At 40.1% G+C, this 22,517-nt stretch overlaps 1 protein-coding gene across 1 annotated transcript in view; it reads left to right on the top strand.

The window, feature by feature from the left end:
• The window catches only part of lysmd2 (LysM, putative peptidoglycan-binding, domain containing 2), a 39,232-nt gene that overhangs the window by 14,398 nt on the left and 2,317 nt on the right, over positions 1-22,517 (top strand). The window contains exon 2 of the mRNA XM_034194384.1: positions 7,755-8,104. Coding sequence (XP_034050275.1) covers positions 7,755-8,104 — 350 coding nt within the window. The remainder of the gene's footprint in view (positions 1-7,754; positions 8,105-22,517) is intronic.

Genomic DNA, 22,517 nt, shown 5'->3' with positions numbered 1-22,517 from the left:
TAAAGCTTATAGTTAGGGCTGGATCAGGTGACCCTGAACCATCCCTTAGTTATGCTGCTATAGACGTAGACTGCTGGGGGGTTCCCATGATGCACTGTTTCTTTCTCTTTTTGCTCTGTATGCACCACTCTGCATTTAATCATTAGTGATCGATCTCTGCTCCCCTCCACAGCATGTCTTTTTCCTGGTTCTCTCCCTCAGCCCCAACCAGTCCCAGCAGAAGACTGCCCCTCCCTGAGCCTGGTTCTGCTGGAGGTTTCTTCCTGTTAAAAGGGAGTTTTTCCTTCCCACTGTAGCCAAGTGCTTGCTCACAGGGGGTCGTTTTGACCGTTGGGGTTTTACATAATTATTGTATGGCCTTGCCTTACAATATAAAGCGCCTTGGGGCAACTGTTTGTTGTGATTTGGCGCTATATAAAAAAATTGATTGATTGATTGATTGATTGAGACCCACCACAGTCGTGTCATCTGCGAACTTGATGAAGAGGTTGGAACTGGATGTAGGTGTGCAGTCGTGGGTCAGCAGAGTGAAGAGGAGAGGGCTCAGCACACATCCTTGGGGGGCTCCTGTGTTCAGCCTGATGGTGCTGGAGGTGTTGCTGCTGACCCGAACTGCCTGTGGTCTCCCTGTCAGAAACTCCAGCAGCCAGTTGCACAGGAAGTTGTTGAGTCCCAGCTGGACTAGTTTGTGGATGAGCTGCTGGGGGATGATTGTATTGAATGCTGAGCTGAAGTCGATGAACAGCCTTCTGACGTGCGAGTCCTTGGTCTCCAGGTGAGAGAGGGCTGATTGGAGGGCAGTGGAGATGGCATCGTTGGTCGAGCGGTTGGACTGATATGCAAACTGGTAGGGGCCCGGGGGGGGGGAGCAGATTTGATGTGGTCCATGACTAGCCGCTCGAAGCACTTCATAATGATGGGAGTGAGTGCGACTGGGCAGTAGTCATTGTAGCAGGAGGGAGATGACTTCTTCTGGACCGGGATGATGGTGGTGGTTTGAGGCACGTTGGGAAAACAGCTTGTCTCAGCGAGATGTTGACGATGTCCGTGAAGACATCCGTGAGCTCCTCAGTACAGTCCCTTAGGACCCGACCAGGAATATCGTCGGGACCAGGGGCTTTCCTCGCGTTGATCCTTCTGAGTGTTCACCTCACGCTGTCCGACGGTAGTGACAGCACCTGGATGTCAGAATGCGGAGGGATCTTCTGTGCTAGAATGTTGTTGTCCACCTCAAAGCGAGCGAAGAAGTTGTTCAGCTGATTCAACAGAGAGGGGGAGTTGTCGCAGATCTGCAGGGTGGACTTATTGTCTGTGATGGTCCGAATACCCCGCCGTAGTTTCCTGGAGTCTCTGCTGTCCTTGAAGTGGTCAGCGATTCTCCTGGAGTACTGTCTCTTAGCCTGTCTGATTCCTCGTGACAGGTTGGCCCTGGCTGTCCTTAGGCCCACCTCGTCCCCAGCTCTGAAGGCAACGTTTTGAGCCTTCAGGAGCCTGTGGGCTTCCCCTGTCACCCAAGGTTTCTGATTGGCTCGAATGGTGATGGATCTGGAGACCGTGACGTCATCCATGCACTTCCCCATGTAGACAGTGACGATCTCCGTGTACTCCTGGAGGTCTGTGGTGTTGTTGTAGGTGGCTGTCTGTCTGGACATGCTCTAGTCAGTAGTGTAAAAACAGTCTTGGAGCGCTTCTGATGCCCCCTCTGGCCACACCCGGATCACCTTTTTGGCTAGTTTTGTGACTTTAACCAGCGGTCTGCATGCAGGCATTAGCATAACAGTGGAGTGGTCGGAGATCCCAAGGTGGGAGAGGGAGAAAGCTTTGTAGGCTTCCTTGTGTGTGGTGTAAACATTGTCCAAGATATTGGTGCCTCTAGTGGGAAAGTTGACATGTCCATGGAGTTGTGGAAACACACTCTTGGGGTTGGCATGGTTGAAATCCCCAGCCAGGCTGAGGAAGGCATCAGGGTGGGCTGTCAGCTGTTCACTGATGTGCTTGTGGAGTTCGTTCAGTGCCTCGCTCCTGTTGTTGTTGGAGCTGGGAGGGATGTATATAGCTGCCAGCAGAATAGCAGTATATTCCCTCGGCAGGTAGAATGGCCGGCACTTAATAATCATCAGCTCCCCCAGTGGTGAGCAGTGCTTGCAAACAACAACAGCATTGCGGCACCAGGAACACAGAGTCCTCCGCCACGGGACTTTCCCCCCTCGACGAGCACTCTGTCCGCCCGGTAGCATGTTAGCCACGCTAGCTGGATAGCATGGTCCGAGACGCTGTCGTTGAGCCATGTTTCCACAAAAACAAAGACACAGCACTCACCTCCAGTCTTGGAAGATGTCTGGAGTAAACGAATATGGTCCAGTTTATTGTCCAGCGAGCGTACGTTGGCCAGGGTGATGGAAGGGATAGCCGGCCAGTAAGTTCTGGCTAGGAATGGGTATTGATAAGATTTTATCTATCGATTCTGCTTATCGATCCGATTCCTTATCGATTCCCTTATCGATACCTCGATACCTTTTGTACTAAAAGTAGGCTTTACAGGTTTTCTATGTATTTCATTGAGTCTTAAAGTAAATATGAAATTGGTCACTGTACCCTTGATCTCTGGACATAAATAAAAATAAACAAAACGGTGTTTCAGACTGGATTCTATCGTTCTATTTTGACTTGTCAGAGAGCTGTGCAGCGTTTGGATCTGTGTGAACAGAACGGAGGACGATTCTCGTTTAGACAGGAGTTCCAGTTAGTAACTTTAATCCGCACAAACGTGACTCACGATTGACATATTCAGGGATGAAAGTGGTGAAAAACAAAAAAGCTGAAATCCAAAATTACCCCCCAACACCACCTGCACGAAAATGTTTGAATTCTAGAAGCTCTGAAATGCAATCTGGGACTATTCCAGACGATAAACTGCAGTGAATTCAAATTCATTCCAGTAGTATTCTGCTCTTTCTAGGATGCAGCAGTTTTCTAGTTTGGCAGATAGTTCTGGAGGAAATCACTGAAGAAATTAACAAACTGAAAATATGGTTTGACCGAAACAAACTGTCATTAAAATTAAATAAGACAGGGATGAAATGGAGGTGTGAGAGTCACTAGGTGTTGACAGGAAACACTTATTTATTTCTATATGTATTTATTTATTTATGTATGTTCATTGTTAGTTGTTTTTATATTTTCTGTTGTGTTTCTATTCAGGTTCTTTTTGTCTTTTTCTCTAAAATTGTATATAATAAGCATTAGATTATTAATATATAAGCAAAAATAAATTTAAGAAATATTCCAATTTGAAAACAGATGCACCCGAACGTGATGGCAGCTGCAAATGCGTAATGCTAACTTTTAACATTGAAAATGCCATAGACATGCTAACGCGTTAGCATTGCTCCCGTTTTTAAGTTATAAAATACATCTATCAACTGTTTCAGAAGACCATAACAGGTCGGTTTAACATAGAAAAGGTAAATAATACTCAGACGTATGCTCTTTAGGGTTTTAGCGGGGGAAAATTAAGCGAAAGAAAGAAAGTATAAACAAAGCAACAGGTTGAAGCATTGCTTCAATCTGCGAACCATGCTTCAATTGATTCAAGGTTCAGAGCAAAGCCGCGCTGCAGAAAAGTTGATAACGGACCCGCTGCAGGGTCTGTAATCAATGTAGAGAAATGATCATTTTCCTGACAAACACCCCCCAAAACGACGACCACTCTGAAGGACCGATAACAGAATCGTTAAGCACAAAGCTTATTGATGTCGGTGGATCGAATCATTTCTTAACGATACCCGAAAGGAACCGGTTCTCGATACCCATCCCTAGGTCTGGCGGTTAACCTAGCCCTGATACCTCTGCGCTTGCCCCTCTTCTGCTTCCTCAGGTTCCGTCCATGGCGCCTCCACTGTGGGCTGGATACAGGAGTGGGGGTTGGGGATTGACAGGCGTCCGGAGTAAGCCGTCCTCACGTAACTTTTCCAAGTTCGCTGTAGTTAGGTGCGTGATTCTGGCCGTATTTCTGCAGATGTCAAGCAGAAACTCCCGGGAATAAGTGCACCTAGAGATGTAAGGGTGAGACGAGCACGATGAACAGAAACACAAAAAACACAAAAACATCATTGTGTTGGGAGCGAGAGGAGCCGCTGCGTGTGCATGCGCTGCCATCCATGGGGAAAACAAACAAACAAAAAAAAACCTCCAATGCACCATTATCTGCATAGAAAGATCTTCCAAGATTAGCATCTACCTCTGAGAAAAAAATCCTTAGTCATCATCATACTGCCATCTACTGGTCAAATCATTTGTAGCATAGTACAAAATTACAATTAAAAATAATTTATTTTGGCTTCTCTAGCAAGTAATAAAGTAGTCATTATTGACTATTATACAAATAATGAATGTTTATCAGTTCAATGGTACGAATGTTTTATGAGGTGAAAGCTGGAACATACCATTCAACTCTGCTTTGCCTTGTTGAATGGTATGTTTCAGCTTTCACTGAATTAAATATTTGTTCCATTGAAAGAATGTAAAAACATTCATTATTTGTTTTATATAACGGCTAAAATAGATCCTTGTCATTTTATATTAATTTCCAAACCACAGAAAAGGGATTTACATTTTGGTACCTCCTCAGTGCGGCAAAAAAAATTACGTCAGAAATTAATCCAGCTTTGGTGCGAAACTGCTACCTTTGACATCAGTAATCCAACACAAACTTTAAATAGGAGTCCAGAAATAATTCTGATGATGAAGTTCGCCATGCCGTGCATCAAATCTTCATCTGTCAGCAAAACAAACTCCGCCATGTTTGTTTTAAAACTAAGTGCCACCCAGCTTGTGTGAGCATGCGTGCGGTGCTTGCGCGCGTGTACTACCAAAAAAAAAAAACTGTATTTCCTCAGTGCAGCGAAAAAAGTCACATCAGATGGCTTACAGCGCAGTGGATTTGTTGTGTGTGTGTGTGTGTGTGTGTGTGTGTGTGTGTTGAATGCAATGGCATCAAATGTATGGAACCAAAATTACACTCTAAATGGAACCAAAAATGCACTCTAAATGCAATGCAACACAAATGGGATAAATAATCCATGTCATGTGACATACAAAGCACCAATCAAATGACAAGGATCCATTCAGCCGTTACATAAAGACATATGTGGAACAGCTCCAAGTCAGTGAACACTTAGTTTATTGAACTGCTGTAGCCTTTTCATTTATCTATAGAACAGCACACCTTCAGTTTTGAGATTGTTTTGTGATAATTTCTCAATTATTTTCTTTTTATTTAAGTAATCTGCAAATCTAAGGCCATTAATGCATGGACCATGTTTTCCGGAGTATGTCACTTTTTTTAGCACAAGTATGTGAGGTTGTGCAGCTTATACAACCCCTGGCAAAAATTATGGAATCACCGGCCTCGGAGGATTTTCATTCAGTTGTTTAATTTTGTAGAAAAAAAGCAGATCACAGACATGACACAAAACTAAAGTAATTTCAAATGGCAACTTTCTGGCTTTAAGAAACACTATAAGAAATCAGGAAAAAAAATTGTGGCAGTCAGTAACGGTTACTTATTTACAACCCCTGGCAAAAATTATGGAATCACCGGCCTCGGAGGATGTTCATTCAGATGTTTAATTTTGTAGAAAAAAAGCAGATCACAGACATGACACAAAACTAAAGTCATTTCAAATGGCAACTTTCTGGCTTTAAGAAACACTATAAGAAATCAAGAAAAAAAAAATTGTGGCAGTCAGTAACGGTTACTTTTTTAGACCAAGCAGAGGGAAAAAATATGGAATCACTCAATTCTGAGGAATAAATTATGGAATCACCCTGTAAATTTTCATCCCCAAAACTAACACCTGCATCAAATCAGATATGCTCATTAGTCTGCATCTAAAAAGGAGTGATCACACCTTGGAGAGCTGTTGCACCAAGTGGACTGACATGAATCATGGCTCCAACACGAGAGATGTCAATTGAAACAAAGGAGAGGATTATCAAACTCTTAAAAGAGGGTAAATCATCACGCAGTGTTGCAAAAGATGTTGGTTGTTCACAGGCAGCTGTGTCTAAACTCTGGACCAAATACAAACAACATGGGAAGGTTGTTAAAGGCAAACATACTGGTAGACCAAGGAAGGCATCAAGACAGAAAACTTAAAGCAATATGTCTCAAAAATTGAAAATGCACAACAAATGAGGAAACTGGAGTCAACGTCTGTGACCGAACTGTAAGAAACCGCCTAAAGGAAATGGGATTTACATACAGAAAAGCTAAACGAAAGCCATCATTAACACCTAAACAGAAAAAAACAAGGTTACAATGGGCTAAGGAAAAGCAATCGTGGACTGTGGATGACTGGATGAAAGTCATATTCAGTGATGAATCTCGAATCTGCATTGGGCAAGGTGATGATGCTGGAACTTTTGTTTGGTGCCGTTCCAATGAGATTTATAAAGATGACTGCCTGAAGAGAACATGTAAATTTCCACAGTCATTGATGATATGGGGCTGCATGTCAGGTAAAGGTAAATATTTTGGACACTTTTCTTATCCCATCAATTGAAAGGATGTTTGGGGATGATATCATTTTTCAAGATAATGCATCTTGCCATAGAGCAAAAACTGTGAAAACATTCCTTGCAAAATGACACATAGTCAATGTCATGGCCTGCAAATAGTCCGGATCTTAATCCAATTGAAAATCTTTGGTGGAAGTTGAAGAAAATGGTCCATGACAAGGCTCCAACCTGCAAAGCTGATCTGGCAACAGCAATCTGAGAAAGTTGGAGCCAGATTGATGAAGAGTACTGTTTGTCACTCATTAAGTCCATGCCTCAGAGACTGCAAGCTGTTATAAAAGCCAGAGGTGGTGCAACAAAATACTAGTGATGTGTTGGAGCGTTCTTTTGTTTTTCATGATTCCATAATTTTTTCCTCAGAACTGAGTGATTCCATATTTTTTTTTCCTCTGCTTGGTCTAAAAAAGTAACCGTTACTGACTGCCACAATTTTTTTTTTTTTGATTTCTTAGTGTTTCTTAAAGCCAGAAAATTGCCATTTGAAATGACTTTAGTTTTGTGTCATGTCTGTGATCTGCTTTTTTTCTACAAAATTAAACCTCTGAATGAACATCCTCCGAGGCCGGTGATTCCATAATTTTTGCCAGGGGTTGTACTTCAAAAGATATGGTACATGTGCCAGAAACAAGATCCATTTTGAGCCACGAAAAAATCCTACCATTAGTTCATTAGCTCAGTACTCTCATTATTTGGGAATTTCATGCTTGACAGAATTGATTTTTGACAAATTAACAGCATGATTATAGCAACAGTGCAAGTCTGGGCTGATCACATTTGGAAAATTGTTACTGTCAGGGAATCTCCAATTCTGTGAATTCATATGTACTTCTAATTCACCATTTCAGCCATGGTTGTCCTTCATCCTAACTCTTGATTTTCCCTGAATTCACTGTTTTCGCAGTTAATTACAGGAAATTCCCTTCTAAGAATTTAGTTTCATATTCCGCTATGTAATGTCTCAGTACACACTGAGTGCCACTATTGGCACTAAAGTGAAAAATGTCAAAAAATAAACAAACAAAACAACAACAAAAAAAACAACAACAAAAACACTCACTGAAGAAATTAACAGTAGCACCATATATATGAAACTGAAATCTTTACTGAAGAGCATAGGGACTGTCATATTTGTACTGCTAATAACATTGTTCTTGTTGTTGCCGTGATTCCAGATGGAGCAAATTAAGAGAGCCAACAAGTTATTCAGCAATGACTGCATCTTCCTGAGAAACAGCCTCAACATCCCAGTGGTGTCAGAGAAGCGCTGCATATTTAATGGACTGTCTCTGGAATCTCCTGATGGGGATTTGGAGACAACGTGTCAAGAATCCAATACCTCCTATGCTGTGTTGCAGGATATTGATGGGCCCTCCCCACCCCTTTCCCCACCTGCTGATGATTCCAAACCTGTCCAGCCCCTACCGGAGGAGCTGTCAGCCAAAGACTTCTTACACAGACTGGACTTACAAATTAAACAATCAAAGCAGGCGGCGCGCAAGCTGAAAGAAGAGGAAGAAGACAGGTAAGGGTCTTAATCATACAAATTATATCTTATTATGGTATTTTAATGTGAGTCCATCTTTAAAAATGACTGTGAATGATCACACTTGGTTATTTTTATTGACTTACACCACTGTACAAATTTAAGCACTGAGGAAATACATTAAAAATGTAGTATTTCGTAGTTTAAAAAAAAATCAGTAGGTCAAAAGAAAATCAAATTTAGTGACCAATTTGAATGTTGAAACATTCTTATTCATATTAAATTTGAGTTTTGTTTTTGTTTTTTACTCAAGAATCTTATCAATTATTAAGATGTCAGTCTCATTAAGAACAAAAAGAAGTAAAAATGAAACAGAAAAAAACCCCTTGATTTCTTTGTGGTTGTACTGCCAGGTAGGAGTGGGCGATATAGCTTCAGAATTATATCACAATATGGGCAGTTTCACGATCAGGTAAGAAGCAATGATAATCCCATCTTTATCATTTTCTGCTAATATTTACATGTTTATTATATAAATGACACTTGTTTTAATCAGAAAACATAGGCGAACCATAGTAGCACCAAAAATCTGAATTAAAAATGAAAACAATTGCAAAAAAAAAGCCAAAAAATATGTAAGTTTCAATTCCATTTCAAGGACATTTAATGTCTGAGCAAAGATGGTGCATCAGTCTAAAACATGTAAATTTGAATATTCGATAAATTTATTGACAGTCACGAAAAAAAAATGCAAGTCACATAATTTTTGAGGAAGATATACCATTTGGATATCAAGAACCGGTTCTTTTCGAGAATCGTTAAATTATTTGATCCACCGACATCAATAGCCTTTTTGTTTAACTATTCCCTTAAGCCTGGTTTATACTGCAAGATTTTAAAATTATCGGTAAGTTTCCAAAACCTGAGAGACCACACGTGGTGATTTAAAAAAAAAAAAAAAAGTGTGTGGTGTTCAGCCACACGGTAAGGACAGCAACACCACATGACCAGATTTCACACATGAACATTCCCATTATACCATCAAACATACAGTACTACATCTGTCAAACAAAGTTTCTGTGGCATATATCTGAAAAGTATGATGGAAACCATAAAATAGTTCATCATGAACCTCTTATATCTAGTAATTGTAGCTTAACAATCAACAACCACTCAAACTTACAATACTTCTTAAGGTATTTGTGAAACATTGAAAACATCATTAGGTAATTCCATCAAAACATGTTCACTCCAATACATGACAATAAAACGTTAGTATGCATTTGCACAAATTGTCAGTGACATAAAATACACAATAAGTAAATTAAAACCAAAAATGAAAATGTTTTATATCTATATTATAATAACCAAGTGACTTGTGTGTGTGTGTGTATGGTGTGCATGCAGAAACGTGGGAGAGCTGACATTTTCTGTTTGGTATGCTTATGTATTTTGGGTCAAGGATGAACGCTACGAAAACGGAAAGTTGATAAGGATAATATTTTCGGAGAAATTAGCGACAGCATTTGTATCATGTCACTACACTCATTTCTTATTTATTTTTAAATAAGGTTACACCAGTACACTAACCACGGTTGATGCTAGCATTTAGCATCATCTACAGTTGGTGTTTTCATTAAGATGGAACTTGAAAGTTTCAAACTTGATGACTTAGTCCACATTAAATGCTAGTTTGATACATCTTGATGCAAATTCGAGTGTAGGTATGTTTACGTTCAAAGGAAGGAGGAAGGACAGTGAAACCACTATTTTGGGGTTGTGGGTCTGATACAGTGACACAGGAAGCAGGAATAAGTAGGGACCTGTAACCACATTTGAACAGCATCACAAGCACCCACAGTATCACTTCTGTCCTGCTGCATTGATTGCCTTATAAATCAGAGGCTCGTTACAACAACGAGCCGTGTCTGCAGGAAACCAATTTGTGAAATGCACCGACTTAGCTGATCTAGAAGGATGCTTTACATGTGGGAATATGAACCACGATTGTGCCACAAAGACATTTCTAGTCAGAAATTATAATGAATACAGTCCTGGTAGGAATTACTGGTTACCCTGTATTTTAAGTGAAGAGTTTAAAATATGTTCATAAATAACTGCAAACAAACTGTATTTGTATGATCTGAATATTAAATAAAATGTACAGTTACTGAACAACACAAAATTCATTCATATAGAGAATTAAATAATACAGACATGCATGTTCCGCAGCTTTAAATAATCACTTTTACAGATAGTTTTCTTTAGAAAATTCATGGGATGGATACATTAACATTTCCAAATCACTGAATATGTCTTGGATTTTACTTACCTCGATCTTTAAGTAATGCAAACAGTATGGTACTGCAGTCTGTTTTGAGTAGACAGTTCTCCAAAACTACGGAAGCGTATTGCATTCACTGGATAAAAAAAAAAAAAAGACCACTGATCTCGTAATTTCGAGATAAGATCTCGTAATTTCGAGATAAGATCTCGCAATTACGACATCCTGATCTCGCAATTACGACATCCTGATCTCGCAATTACGACATCCTGATCTCGCAATTACGAGATCAGTGGTCTCCAGCTTCCCCGTATGCGCGCTTCCTCAATGATCAGCGGGCATGATGGCGCTGTTGCAATTAATCTGCTGTTACCACCTTCTCGGTCTGAGACACTGGGAAATACTGATATTTCTTAAAAATGAGGATGATATTAATATTAGTATGTCAACACTGCGCAGGCATCTCAAGTCCTTGGGACTGTTCCGGCGGAAAGCCCAGTCTGACGTGCTGGACGTCGCTCTCTTTCTTACGTACGGAAGCTCTGAGCTGCCAAGCCCTAATATATATTTGGCTCAGTATCATGCAATTACGTGAAAAGTTTCATGTTATAACATGATACTTATCACGTTATTTCGTCATATGAAATTATCATGTTATTTCATGATGCGGTATTTTCACGTTATAACGCGAAATTATCACATTATAACAAGAAATTATGCTCCACGTCGCTGTAATTATGAGATCAAGCTATTGTTTTTATTTATTTATTTTCTGTGTGTGTGTGTGTAATTGCTTCCGTACTTCCAGTCCAAGCGTGAGTGCCCGAGTCATAATCAAAAATAGGCCAATTTGTAACCTCCAACACTGCACTGTGATCCACACCACCGCGCGCACAAAGTGTGGATTTCCCACTAAACTGTTGCTGGATGAATGAAACTCCTCCAGCGAGGCGAGGCACAGCTCGGGCACACAGACTGGCATGTGCCCAGGTGGGAGTGAGCCCCACTGTGTCCCTCAGTGGTCGGTGGGTCTGTGTGAGTGAAAGCTGGAAGTCGCCCCGTGCTCCTCCCTGGACATTCATCCGGGAGCACTTCAGGGGGAAAATCCACACTTTGTGTTTGATTATAGTGTGTTATCATCGGCTGAGCTCAGCTCACATCTGTGCTGAGGGACTGGAAGTACGGAAGTATATACATAAAACTATTTACACACCTGATCTTTTCTCATAATTACGAGATCAGGATCTCGTAATTACGAGAAAAGATCTCGTAATTACGAGAAAAGATCTCGTAATTATGAGATCAGTGGTCAAAAATTTTTTTATCCAGTGAATGCAATATGCTTCCGTACAAAACTGAGTGACCATACAAGATTGTAAAGCTAACATCTCCCATGTGCCTTTTGCTAAACTGTAGCTGAAATCTCCCCCCCCAAAAATTGAGAGAGTAGCGTCAACTCAGAACATGGCTCCATTTTGGGTCCAACTGTGCTGAACTACTCAGTTAACCTTTTATGTTTTCAACATTTTTTTTCATCCAGGTAAAGGTACTATCAAAATAAATATAGAAATAGTTAAGCTATCTAATTTACATAAATTTACAATTTATGATTTATAATTGATTGAATTAATATGAAGCCTGATTTACGCATCTGCAGCTCTGTAACTCCGTGTCATGCAATGATGTACGTAACCGTTTTAAAGTTCTCCATCACTGGATTATGACTTATTATGGATTAATTTGACCCTCTACAGTCATCACCTCCATTTCAAAGGTAAGCTGTACAATTTCATCTTTTTCCGACTTCGTGCTGTAAAGTTGCGCACTTTTCTGCCAAACGTATGTGATCCCAAAATGTAATCAGCATGTGCCCTGCAAAAACTATTACAATATGATGGGAGATGGAGTGAAAGCAGAAAAGTCAAATCACAGCCTTTTGCTGTGTATGATTTAACAGGTGCATGTCAGGCTGCAGGTCCGAGTCAGAGCACAGCGTGAAAAAAAAAATAAACGTTTTTTTTTTAATCAGGGAAAGACTCCGGTATCACATGTGAGTGGTTTTTATTGGAAATGCATTGCGATCGGACGGAACATTTTATCCCAGTGGTGGGTGCAAGGGATGGATATCAAGAACCGGATCTTTTTGAGAATTGTTAAGAAATGATTCGATCCACCGACATCAGTAGCCTTTTTGCTTAACTACTCCCTTAAGCCTGGTTCATATGGCAAGATTTTAAAATTATCAGTAGGTTTCCAAAACCTGAGAGACCACACGTGCAGATAAAAAAAATCATAGATTTAATGAGTTTGGTCGTACAGTGTGGTGTTCAGCCACACGGTCAGGACAACAACACCACACACGAAAAGATTTCACACATGAACATTCCCAGGTCAGACAGGAAATCTCACAAAATCTCTCGAGATTAATGTGACTTCACAGTAAACAAATGGAGATACTTTGTGGACTATTTACAACAGAGGGGGAAAAAAGGATACAAAAAGAAAAAGAACAGCTGTTTTGATTTTATTTTCTGCTCTGTGCATCCGTCACCTTGCTTTCTGATTGGCTGCACATCACATTCAGCAGGCTGTATGCTCGTTTGTGGTTGGAGGACACCACACACACTGCGATATCAGGCCAAGACGAGCCAACATGCTGGATATCCCCGATTTGCGATTGTAGCACTCCTGACGTCCTTCCGAGCAGATCAGAGTGCTCTTAACACATGGCTCTGAGTTTTGTGTATGCACAAAACTCAGAGTTAATGGAATCAATACTGGGATTCACCATGGCAACCACTAACAAAAAAATCAAACCATACATAAATAAAAGTTCAGCACAACGCTGTTCTGTTGCTACTGCAATGGAACAATAAATGACATGGGAGAAAATCACTGTTGAAGAGAATGTGTATCTTTGATTTATTTAATATTTAATCACAAGTATAATATTACAGATGAAAATTAATATTAAAGCGTTAGTTTCATTTGGGTCCAGTCCTGTACCTGAAAGAAGTACATGGAAGCAGCTGAAAATGAAGTACAAGAATCAATTAACATTTGACTTTTACTCAGCCAACAGAGACATTTTATTTATATATATATATATATATATATATATATATATTGTCCCAACAGCTTGAGCTGTAAGAAAACTACTTGGTACTGCAAAGATCAGGGCAAAAAGTAGATTAAACTATAGATTCAGCTTCACAGGATGATGCAGATAAATGAATGAGGAAGTGAAATAGCTGTCTAACAGGAAGGAGGCTGAGAGAAAATTGGTCTGATACAGTGTTGTATACATACTATGTGATAGATGATCAGTAGTTGGTCCAGTTAAGTTTTCACAGTAGCTGGGTTTCCATTACACTTCAAATAGCACTTAATTTGAAATAACAAATTGAATTATGCTTGATAGAAACGTGTGTATTTCAAAACACCTCGCAGATTTTGCAAAAACATTTTTATATGCTAGCAAGAGGTGAATTTTCAGGCGATTAAAAAAAAAATACTTATTTTGAAAAACCACAATGGAAATACTTTTTCCACTGTTACAGGTCACATGATACACAGAAATCATCACAGATGACGTGACGTGGATGAAGTAAGAGACCTTATTAAACATTATAAGAGAGAAATTATGGCAACATTGGATTTAAAAATGAAAATTCCAATATTTAGCAGGACTTATCAATCTATCACCATGACACTTGGAATTACGTTGTTGCTTAGAGCCTTGGTGAAATGACTTTGTCACAAGATGACCAAACCCAGCGGAAGCATTCAATGGAAATGCTGTCTTTTTACAATTGTTGGCAGCAAAAGGTAAGACCCTTCGGCTGCTCCCTTGTTTGCACTCGGGGTCACCACAGCAAATCCGAGGTGGATCTGCATGTTGACTTGGCACAAGTTGTATGCCGGATACCCTTTCTGACACAACTCCACATTACATGGAGAAATGTGGCGGAGGTGGGGTTTGAACCAGGAACTTTCTGCACTGAAATCAAGCGCACTAAGCACTTGGTCACTACCCCCTTTCTCAAAATATCAGTAAATCCATCTACTGTTGGTCAGTATAGTTATTGCAGGGAATTTATTATTTAAACAGTGTTTGTTTCCTCTTAGCTTTTCTGTGAAATGCTGCTAAATGCTACCGTGTGGCATCCTATGAAATCTGTTTAATGTTTAAAGATGAGCTTCAGCAAAGCTTGCATGCGCACATGCCTGTGCTCACATCAAACACTTTTATCTCTGCAGTATATTTAAACTGTTCAACACAAAGTCCCAAAACAAATATGGACCATATGTCTGTTTGGCTTCCTTGCGACTAATGTCGTGTCTCGTGTCTTAGTGGAACTAGTCAAACACTGCGGTTATTATGTCACTATTAATTTACAGTTTGGATCATAAATATTTGGGCACACACAAAGTTATTTTACTTTTTCACAGCTTGTTGGTGAAGTCAAACGGTACATTTTATGTCAAAGTGTAGCTTCATTTGAGTTGAGGGTATTGACACTGTATATTTGGGGAGCAGTGTAGTAAAAAGAGGACTTTCTGTTTTGGTAGGAGATGGTCAGGAATTTAATGAATTCTTTTTTTTTTTTTTTTTTTTTACCGTTGATGGCTACCTGAAATTTGAAAGCCAAAGACATCAGCAGATGTTTGGTTTGTTCCTGGTGATCAGCTGCCAGTCCTTCACTGCTGCATCTTCAGTCTCTTTGTTCCTCATGTTTTCTTTCAGTTCTGACCGCAGTAAGTAAAGACCTCTGTTGGATTCAGGTCAGGTGATTGACTTCTCCATTACACAACATTGCAGTTGTTGGTCATCTTGCTTGCTTATACAGTAAAATTGGCGTTATTCTCCACCTGCACTATGAGTGTCGTGAAAAGGCTGTGGTTTCTTAAGCCTCGGTCCCACCGAATAATAAGCCATGAATAATGAGCCACGCATGGGTGTGTCAGCGATTTATTTGAAGAATGATCCAAGTGTCATCTCTTACTATTATCTATTAGCCTCTATGTGCCTCTCTGTACCTCACATGTGCCAGGTATCAGCCTCTAGTGAGGCATGACCAACCTGTCATTTGAGCCCCGTCCAGCCTCAAATGACTCATGTCGCTGCATATGATCCACGTCAAGCCACATATGATCCATGTAGCACCATGTTAATGCGACGCTGGTGCACGTTTGGTGTGGGTTTGGTCCAAACCTCCAGCCCTCCCACACTTGGTCCCTTTTTAAAGTGTGGGTTTTCAGTTCAGTGTCCATTCAAGATGTCACATTTTTTGAACACAGTCCAAAAATAGACGCTCCAGTGCAGTGTGCGCCGTGCGCTAAAATGCAGTTCACCTGTCTTCCAGAGTCATTAAATGCACCAGACCGGCTAGAACCGAACCACGGGTTCCTGGACAGTCACCTCAGCGGTTTAACAGGTATTTTGACACCGTGATCCAAGTTTTAATTTTGTGTTCGTCCGTTAATGTCTGCAAAATCTCTCTTTTGCGCGCATGCGTTCTTGGACAGCCGCCTCTGCTCTCCTTCTCGCTGACTTCATTTCTTCAGTGGCTTTAAACACACATTCGACACTAATCCAGCTTTTAACTTTGTGTTTATCCATTATTGACTGCAAAATCACTCTTTTGCGCACGCTGCTCTTTTGCTCTGTTCCGTCTTATGCGCAACTCTCATACTGCAAACTCACAAATTGACGTTGTTGCTATGCAACTATTACCAGCGCACATCTTCTGTGACAACTTCACAGGTAATACGCAGAAGCAAAAAAATGAGAAAAATGTCTTAAACACATTTTTTTTTTGCTTTGCACGATTTGTTGGAGTCACAAAATGAATTATTTTAACATAGGCTTTTAATCAGTTTTAATGAAACTGGGGAGGGGGGCGTTGCAACGCATAGACACGGTAACATACCACATAATCTAAAATGTATTGTTCAATCTGCCATGCTAATCAAACATTAACCCTTGATCCTGCCTTTACTGTGGGTTTTTCATACTTCAGCTTCCTTTCTTCAGAATCTGAATCTGTTGCAGTCCATACGAACATGCTTTACGGTGTCGAGTTCACAGCAATCACATTTTCCATTCGGCCGCTGGCTTTGTCTTTGCTAATGGCTACCGAATATCAGATTAAGTTACCTTTGCCTTCGTCAGAGGGCCTGTGTGTTTCGACATGGAAAGTTTCTTTGTCGGTAGCTCAGAGTGACACATACAGCATTCATCCTTTGTGACAAAATGTTTACTAAATCAACAGAGCCTGCTCAAAAACACCCTGGCTTGATTTCATCAGTCTGCTGCCCTTCTGACAAGGAGTTGTTGATATATATATATATATATATATATATATATATATAAAACCAAACCACTTCCATGTAATGGATGTTATGGTTCCTTTTCTTACGACAATTTTGATTTTACCAATTCTTTCTTACCATCATTAACTCAGAAAATGCTTTGAGGTAGTGTGTGTGTGTGTGTGTGTGTGTGTGTCTGTACATTGACATGCAAGCCAAAAACTAGAGGCCGACTGATGTCAGTTAGCTGATAATGCTGCTGATCTCACATTACAAACATATTGGTGTTGCCACTATTTTTGCCGATATCAACAACTTTATTTTATCAAATCGACATCACAGAAAAACACATTGGCTGTTGGAAATGTTGTCATTACATAGTTTGGACCAGCAGAGGGTGGTCTGACAGCATTGTTCACAATGTTGTTAACCACAGCTGGAAGCCCCATCACCCCATGGTCACAATATCTACAGGAAACGGAGACAAACCTACCAGCTGCCGTTTATTTTCAGCCAGAGCCAGCATTTTACAGCGACAAGAGACGTGGTCATTATGCTGCCAGCTAAATGAGGCCAAAATAGATGAGACGTCTATTTTATGGATATGCTGAGTCTGAGCGACGGCAGCATGGCTGTGCATTTGTTGGTTGAAGGCTAAATTTATAGTTACTATGTAAATATCAAGCCTAAATTGCATTTCTTTATTATAAGGATTTAATGACAAAATATTAGGAATCATTGCCATTTTTCAGTGTTTATCAGCAGATATTTAAAGTATAAAGTTTTTACTCTCTAATATCTGTAGAGGCCCCCCAAAAATCCATATTGGTCAGGCTCTCCCAAAACTGACTGGCTACACCTGCATCTTAAAGATTAAAATGTGCTGTTTGTGGGATTTTTCTTTTTTTTTTCTGCTTCCATATGACAACAAACAGCTAATGAGTAGCTTTTTTTTTCTTGTGGAGAAGTGTTGAGTGGTTTCTCTGCAGACAAAGATGGCAGAGCCAGCTCTGTGCTCCCAGTCACACTACAAATAGACCTTGTTAACCTGCGCAAGTTGGGGTCCACGAAATCGGGCCGCGTGTTATCTGAAATTGCGAGTTAATGAGGTTGACCAAAAAAACTTCAAATCAGTTTACCATGCCATGTTACAATAGTTTCAGCCATTTGAAGTGTGATTCCTTTCTGGATGGTGATGATTTCATCATCTGGAGTGGGTTCAGGATCTTGTTCTTCCTCCTCCAGCTGCTGCACATCAGCGATGAGGGCGGACGATTCTGGACAATTCAAAGTTTTTGGATGCGAGCTTCCTTTTTAGATCCTTCCCGCCAGTTCAGATTGGGCCAGAATTTACACACACACCCACCGCACACAGGAGGAAGAGGAAATCAGCATCCAGAATCATCCGCACAGACGGTTCGTGCCAAAAACAGTAAAAACAAAATGGACTTTTATACAGTAGTCTACAACCCCAATTCCAGTGAAGTTGGGACCTTGTGTAAAATGTAAATAAGAACAGAATACAATACTTTGTAAATCCTCTTCAACTGGGCATTCAGTGTTGGTTTTCAGCCTTGCCGCATGCGTGTAGAAAGTTCTCCAGATTCTCTGAAATTTCTGATTGTTATGGACTGTAGATGATGGAATCCCTAAATTCCTTGCAATTGAATAATGAAAAACATTGTTCTTAAACTGTTGGACTATTTTTTTCATGTAGTTTACAAAGTGGTGATCCTCGCCCCATCTTTGCTAGTGAACGGGTGAGACTTTTGGGGATGCTCCTTTTATACCCAATCATGAGTGTCCTTAGTTCCCAAGCACTTATTGAGTGTTGTTCGAAGGAAAGGTGATGTAACACAGTGATAAGCATACCACTGTCCCAGCTTTTTTGAAATGTGTTCCAGGCATCCATTTCAAAATGAGCAAATATTTGCACAGAAACAAAAAAGTCTATTAGTTTGAACATTAAATGTCTTTATGGTGTATTCAGTTGAATATAGGTTGAAGAGGATTTGCAAATCATTGTATTCTGTTTTTATTTACATTTTCCACAATGTCCCAACTTCATGGGAATTAGGGTTGTAAGTTTTTGGGGTCCACAAATCGACAGCGAGTAAATCGCTAAAACACGACTCACGAGGTTTAGCTGTACTTATGGACCAGACTGTAGTAATGTCGCCTTGTCTTCTGTTTTCAGTTTGTCCTGGATCTTGGTTTGTGCCACAGACTCATTCTGAATACTACTATGAGGTGTACACATTATTTTTTATTTATTTTTTTTTTTTATGAACATATATTTTTTGAAAATTCAATCAATCAATCAATTTTTTTTTTATATAGCGCCAAATCATAACAAACAGTTGCCCCAAGGCGCTTTATATTGTAAGGCAAGGCCATACAATAATGATGTAAAACCCCAACGGTCAAAACGACCCCCTGTGAGCAAGCACTTGGCTACAGTGGGAAGGAAAAACTCCCTTTTAACAGGAAGAAACCTCCAGCAGAACCAGGCTCAGGGAGGGGCAGTCTTCTGCTGGGACTGGTTGGGGCTGAGGGAGAGAACCAGGAAAAAGACATGCTGTGGAGGGGAGCAGAGATCGATCACTAATGATTAAATGCAGAGTGGTGCATACAGAGCAAAAAGAGAAAGAAACAGTGCATCATGGGAACCCCCCAGCAGTCTACGTCTATAGCAGCATAACTAAGGGATGGTTCAGGGTCACCTGATCCAGCCCTAACTATAAGCTTTAGCAAAAAGGAAAGTTTTAAGCCTAATCTTAAAAGTAGAGAGGGTGTCTGTCTCCCTGATCTGAATTGGGAGCTGGTTCCACAGGAGAGGAGCCTGAAAGCTGAAGGCTCTGCCTCCCATTCTACTCTTACAAACCCTAGGAACTACAAGTAAGCCTGCAGTCTGAGAGCGAAGCGCTCTATTGGGGTGATATGGTACTACGAGGTCCCTAAGATAAGATGGGACCTGATTATTCAAAACCTTATAAGTAAGAAGAAGAATTTTAAATTCTATTCTAGAATTAACAGGAAGCCAATGAAGAGAGGCCAATATGGGTGAGATATGCTCTCTCCTTCTAGTCCCCGTCAGCACTCTAGCTGCAGCATTTTGAATTAACTGAAGGCTTTTTAGGGAACTTTTAGGACAACCTGATAATAATGAATTACAATAGTCCAGCCTAGAGGAAATAAATGCATGAATTAGTTTTTCAGCATCACTCTGAGACAAGACCTTTCTGATTTTAGAGATATTGCGTAAATGCAAAAAAGCAGTCCTACATATTTGTTTAATATGCGCTTTGAATGACATATCCTGATCAAAAATGACTCCAAGATTTCTCACAGTATTACTAGAGGTCAGGGTAATGCCATCCAGAGTAAGGATCTGGTTAGACACCATGTTTCTAAGATTTGTGGGGCCAAGTACAATAACTTCAGTTTTAGCTGAGTTTAAAAGCAGGAAATTAGAGGTCATCCATGTCTTTATGTCTGTAAGACAATCCTGCAGTTTAGCTAATTGGTGTGTGTCCTCTGGCTTCATGGATAGATAAAGCTGGGTATCATCTGCGTAACAATGAAAATTTAAGCAATACCGTCTAATAATACTGCCTAAGGGAAGCATATATAAAGTGAATAAAATTGGTCCTAGCACAGAACCTTGTGGAACTCCATAATTAACTTTAGTCTGTGAAGAAGATTCCCCATTTACATGAACAAATTGTAATCTATTAGACAAATATGATTCAAACCACCGCAGCGCAGTGCCTTTAATACCTATGGCATGCTCTAATCTCTGTAATAAAATTTTATGGTCAACAGTATCAAAAGCAGCACTGAGGTCTAACAGAACAAGCACAGAGATGAGTCCACTGTCCGAGGCCATAAGAAGATCATTTGTAACCTTCACTAATGCTGTTCTGTACTATGATGAATTCTAAAACCTGACTGAAACTCTTCAAATAGACCATTCCTCTGCAGATGATCAGTTAGCTGTTTTTACAACTACCCTTTCAAGAATTTTTGAGAGAAAAGGAAGGTTGGAGATTGGCCTATAATTAGCTAAGATAGCTGGGTCAAGTGATGGCTTTTTAAGTAATGGTTTAATTACTGCCACCTTAAAAGCCTGTGGTACATAGCCAACTAACAAAGATAGATTGATCATATTTAAGATCGAAGCATTAATAATGGTAGGGCTTCCTTGAGCAGCCTGGTAGGAATGGGGTCTAATAAACATGTTGATGGTTTGGATGAAGTAACTAATGAAAATAACTCAGACAGAACAATCTGAGAGAAAGAGTCTAACCAAATACCGGCATCACTGAAAGCAGCCAAAGATAACGATACGTCTTTGGGATGGTTATGAGTAATTTTTTCTCTAATAGTTAAAATTTTGTTAGCAAAGAAAGTCATGAACTCATTACTAGTTAAAGATAATGGAATACTCAGCTCAATAGAGCTCTGACTCTGTCAGCCTGGCTACAGTGCTGAAAAGAAACCTGGGGTTCTTATTTTCTTCAATTAGTGATGAGTAGAAACATGTCCTAGCTTTACGGAGGGCTTTTTTATAGAGCAACAGACTCTTTTTCCAGGCTAAGTGAAGATCTTCTAAATTAGTGAGACGCCATTTCCTCTCCAACTTACGGGTTATCTGCTTTAAGCTACGAGTTTGAGAGTTATACCATGGAGTCAGACACTTCTGATTTAAAGCTCTCTTTTTCAGAGGAGCTACAGCATCCAAAGTTGTCTTCAATGAGGATGTAAAATTATTGACGAGATACTCTATCTCCCTTACAGAGTTTAGGTAGCTACTCTGCACTGTGTTGTTATATGGCATTAGAGAACATAAAGAAGGAATCATATCCTTAAACCTAGTTACAGCGCTTTCTGAAAGACTTCTAGTGTAATGAAACTTATTCCCTACTGCTGGGTAGTCCATCAGAGTAAATGTAAATGTTATTAAAAAATGATCAGACAGAAGGGAGTTTTCAGGGAATACTGTTAAGTCTTCTATTTCCATACCATAAGTCAGAACAAGATCTAAGATATGATTAAAGTGGTGGGTGGACTCATTTACTTTTTGAGCAAAGCCAATAGAGTCTAATAATAGATTAAATGCAGTGTTGAGGCTGTCATTCTCAGCATCTGTGTGGATGTTAAAATCGCCCACTATAATTATCTTATCTGAGCTAAGCACTAAGTCAGACAAAAGGTCTGAAAATTCACAGAGAAACTCACAGTAACGACCAGGTGGACGATAGATAATAACAAATAAAACTGGTTTTTGGGACTTCCAATTTGGATGGACAAGACTAAGAGACAAGCTTTCAAATGAATTAAAGCTCTGTCTGGGTTTTTTGATTAATTAATAAGCTGGAATGGAAGATTGCTGCTAATCCACCGCCCCGGCCCGTGCTACGAGCATTCTGACAGTTAGTGTGACTCGGGGGTGTTGACTCATTTAAACTAACATATTCATCCTGCTGTAACCAGGTTTCTGTTAGGCAGAATAAATCAATATGTTGATCAATTATTATATCATTTACCAACAGGGACTTAGAAGAGAGAGACCTAATGTTTAATAGACCACATTTAACTGTTTTAGTCTGTGGTGCAGTTGAAGGTGCTATATTATTTTTTCTTTTTGAATTTTTATGCTTAAATAGATTTTTGCTGGTTATTGGTAGTCTGGGAGCAGGCACCGTCTCTACGGGGATGGGGTAATGAGGGGATGGCAGGGGGAGAGAAGCTGCAGAGAGGTGTGTAAGACTACAACTCTGCTTCCTGGTCCCAACCCTGGATAGTCACGGTTTGGAGGATTTAAGAAAATTAGCCAGATTTCTAGAAATG

The sequence above is a fragment of the Thalassophryne amazonica genome, chromosome 2 (genome assembly GCF_902500255.1).
Source record: "Thalassophryne amazonica chromosome 2, fThaAma1.1, whole genome shotgun sequence".
NCBI classification, from domain to species: domain Eukaryota; kingdom Metazoa; phylum Chordata; class Actinopteri; order Batrachoidiformes; family Batrachoididae; genus Thalassophryne; species Thalassophryne amazonica.
The sequence above is the reverse complement of the archived record's forward strand: the minus strand, read 5'-3'. Positions and strand labels throughout refer to the sequence as shown.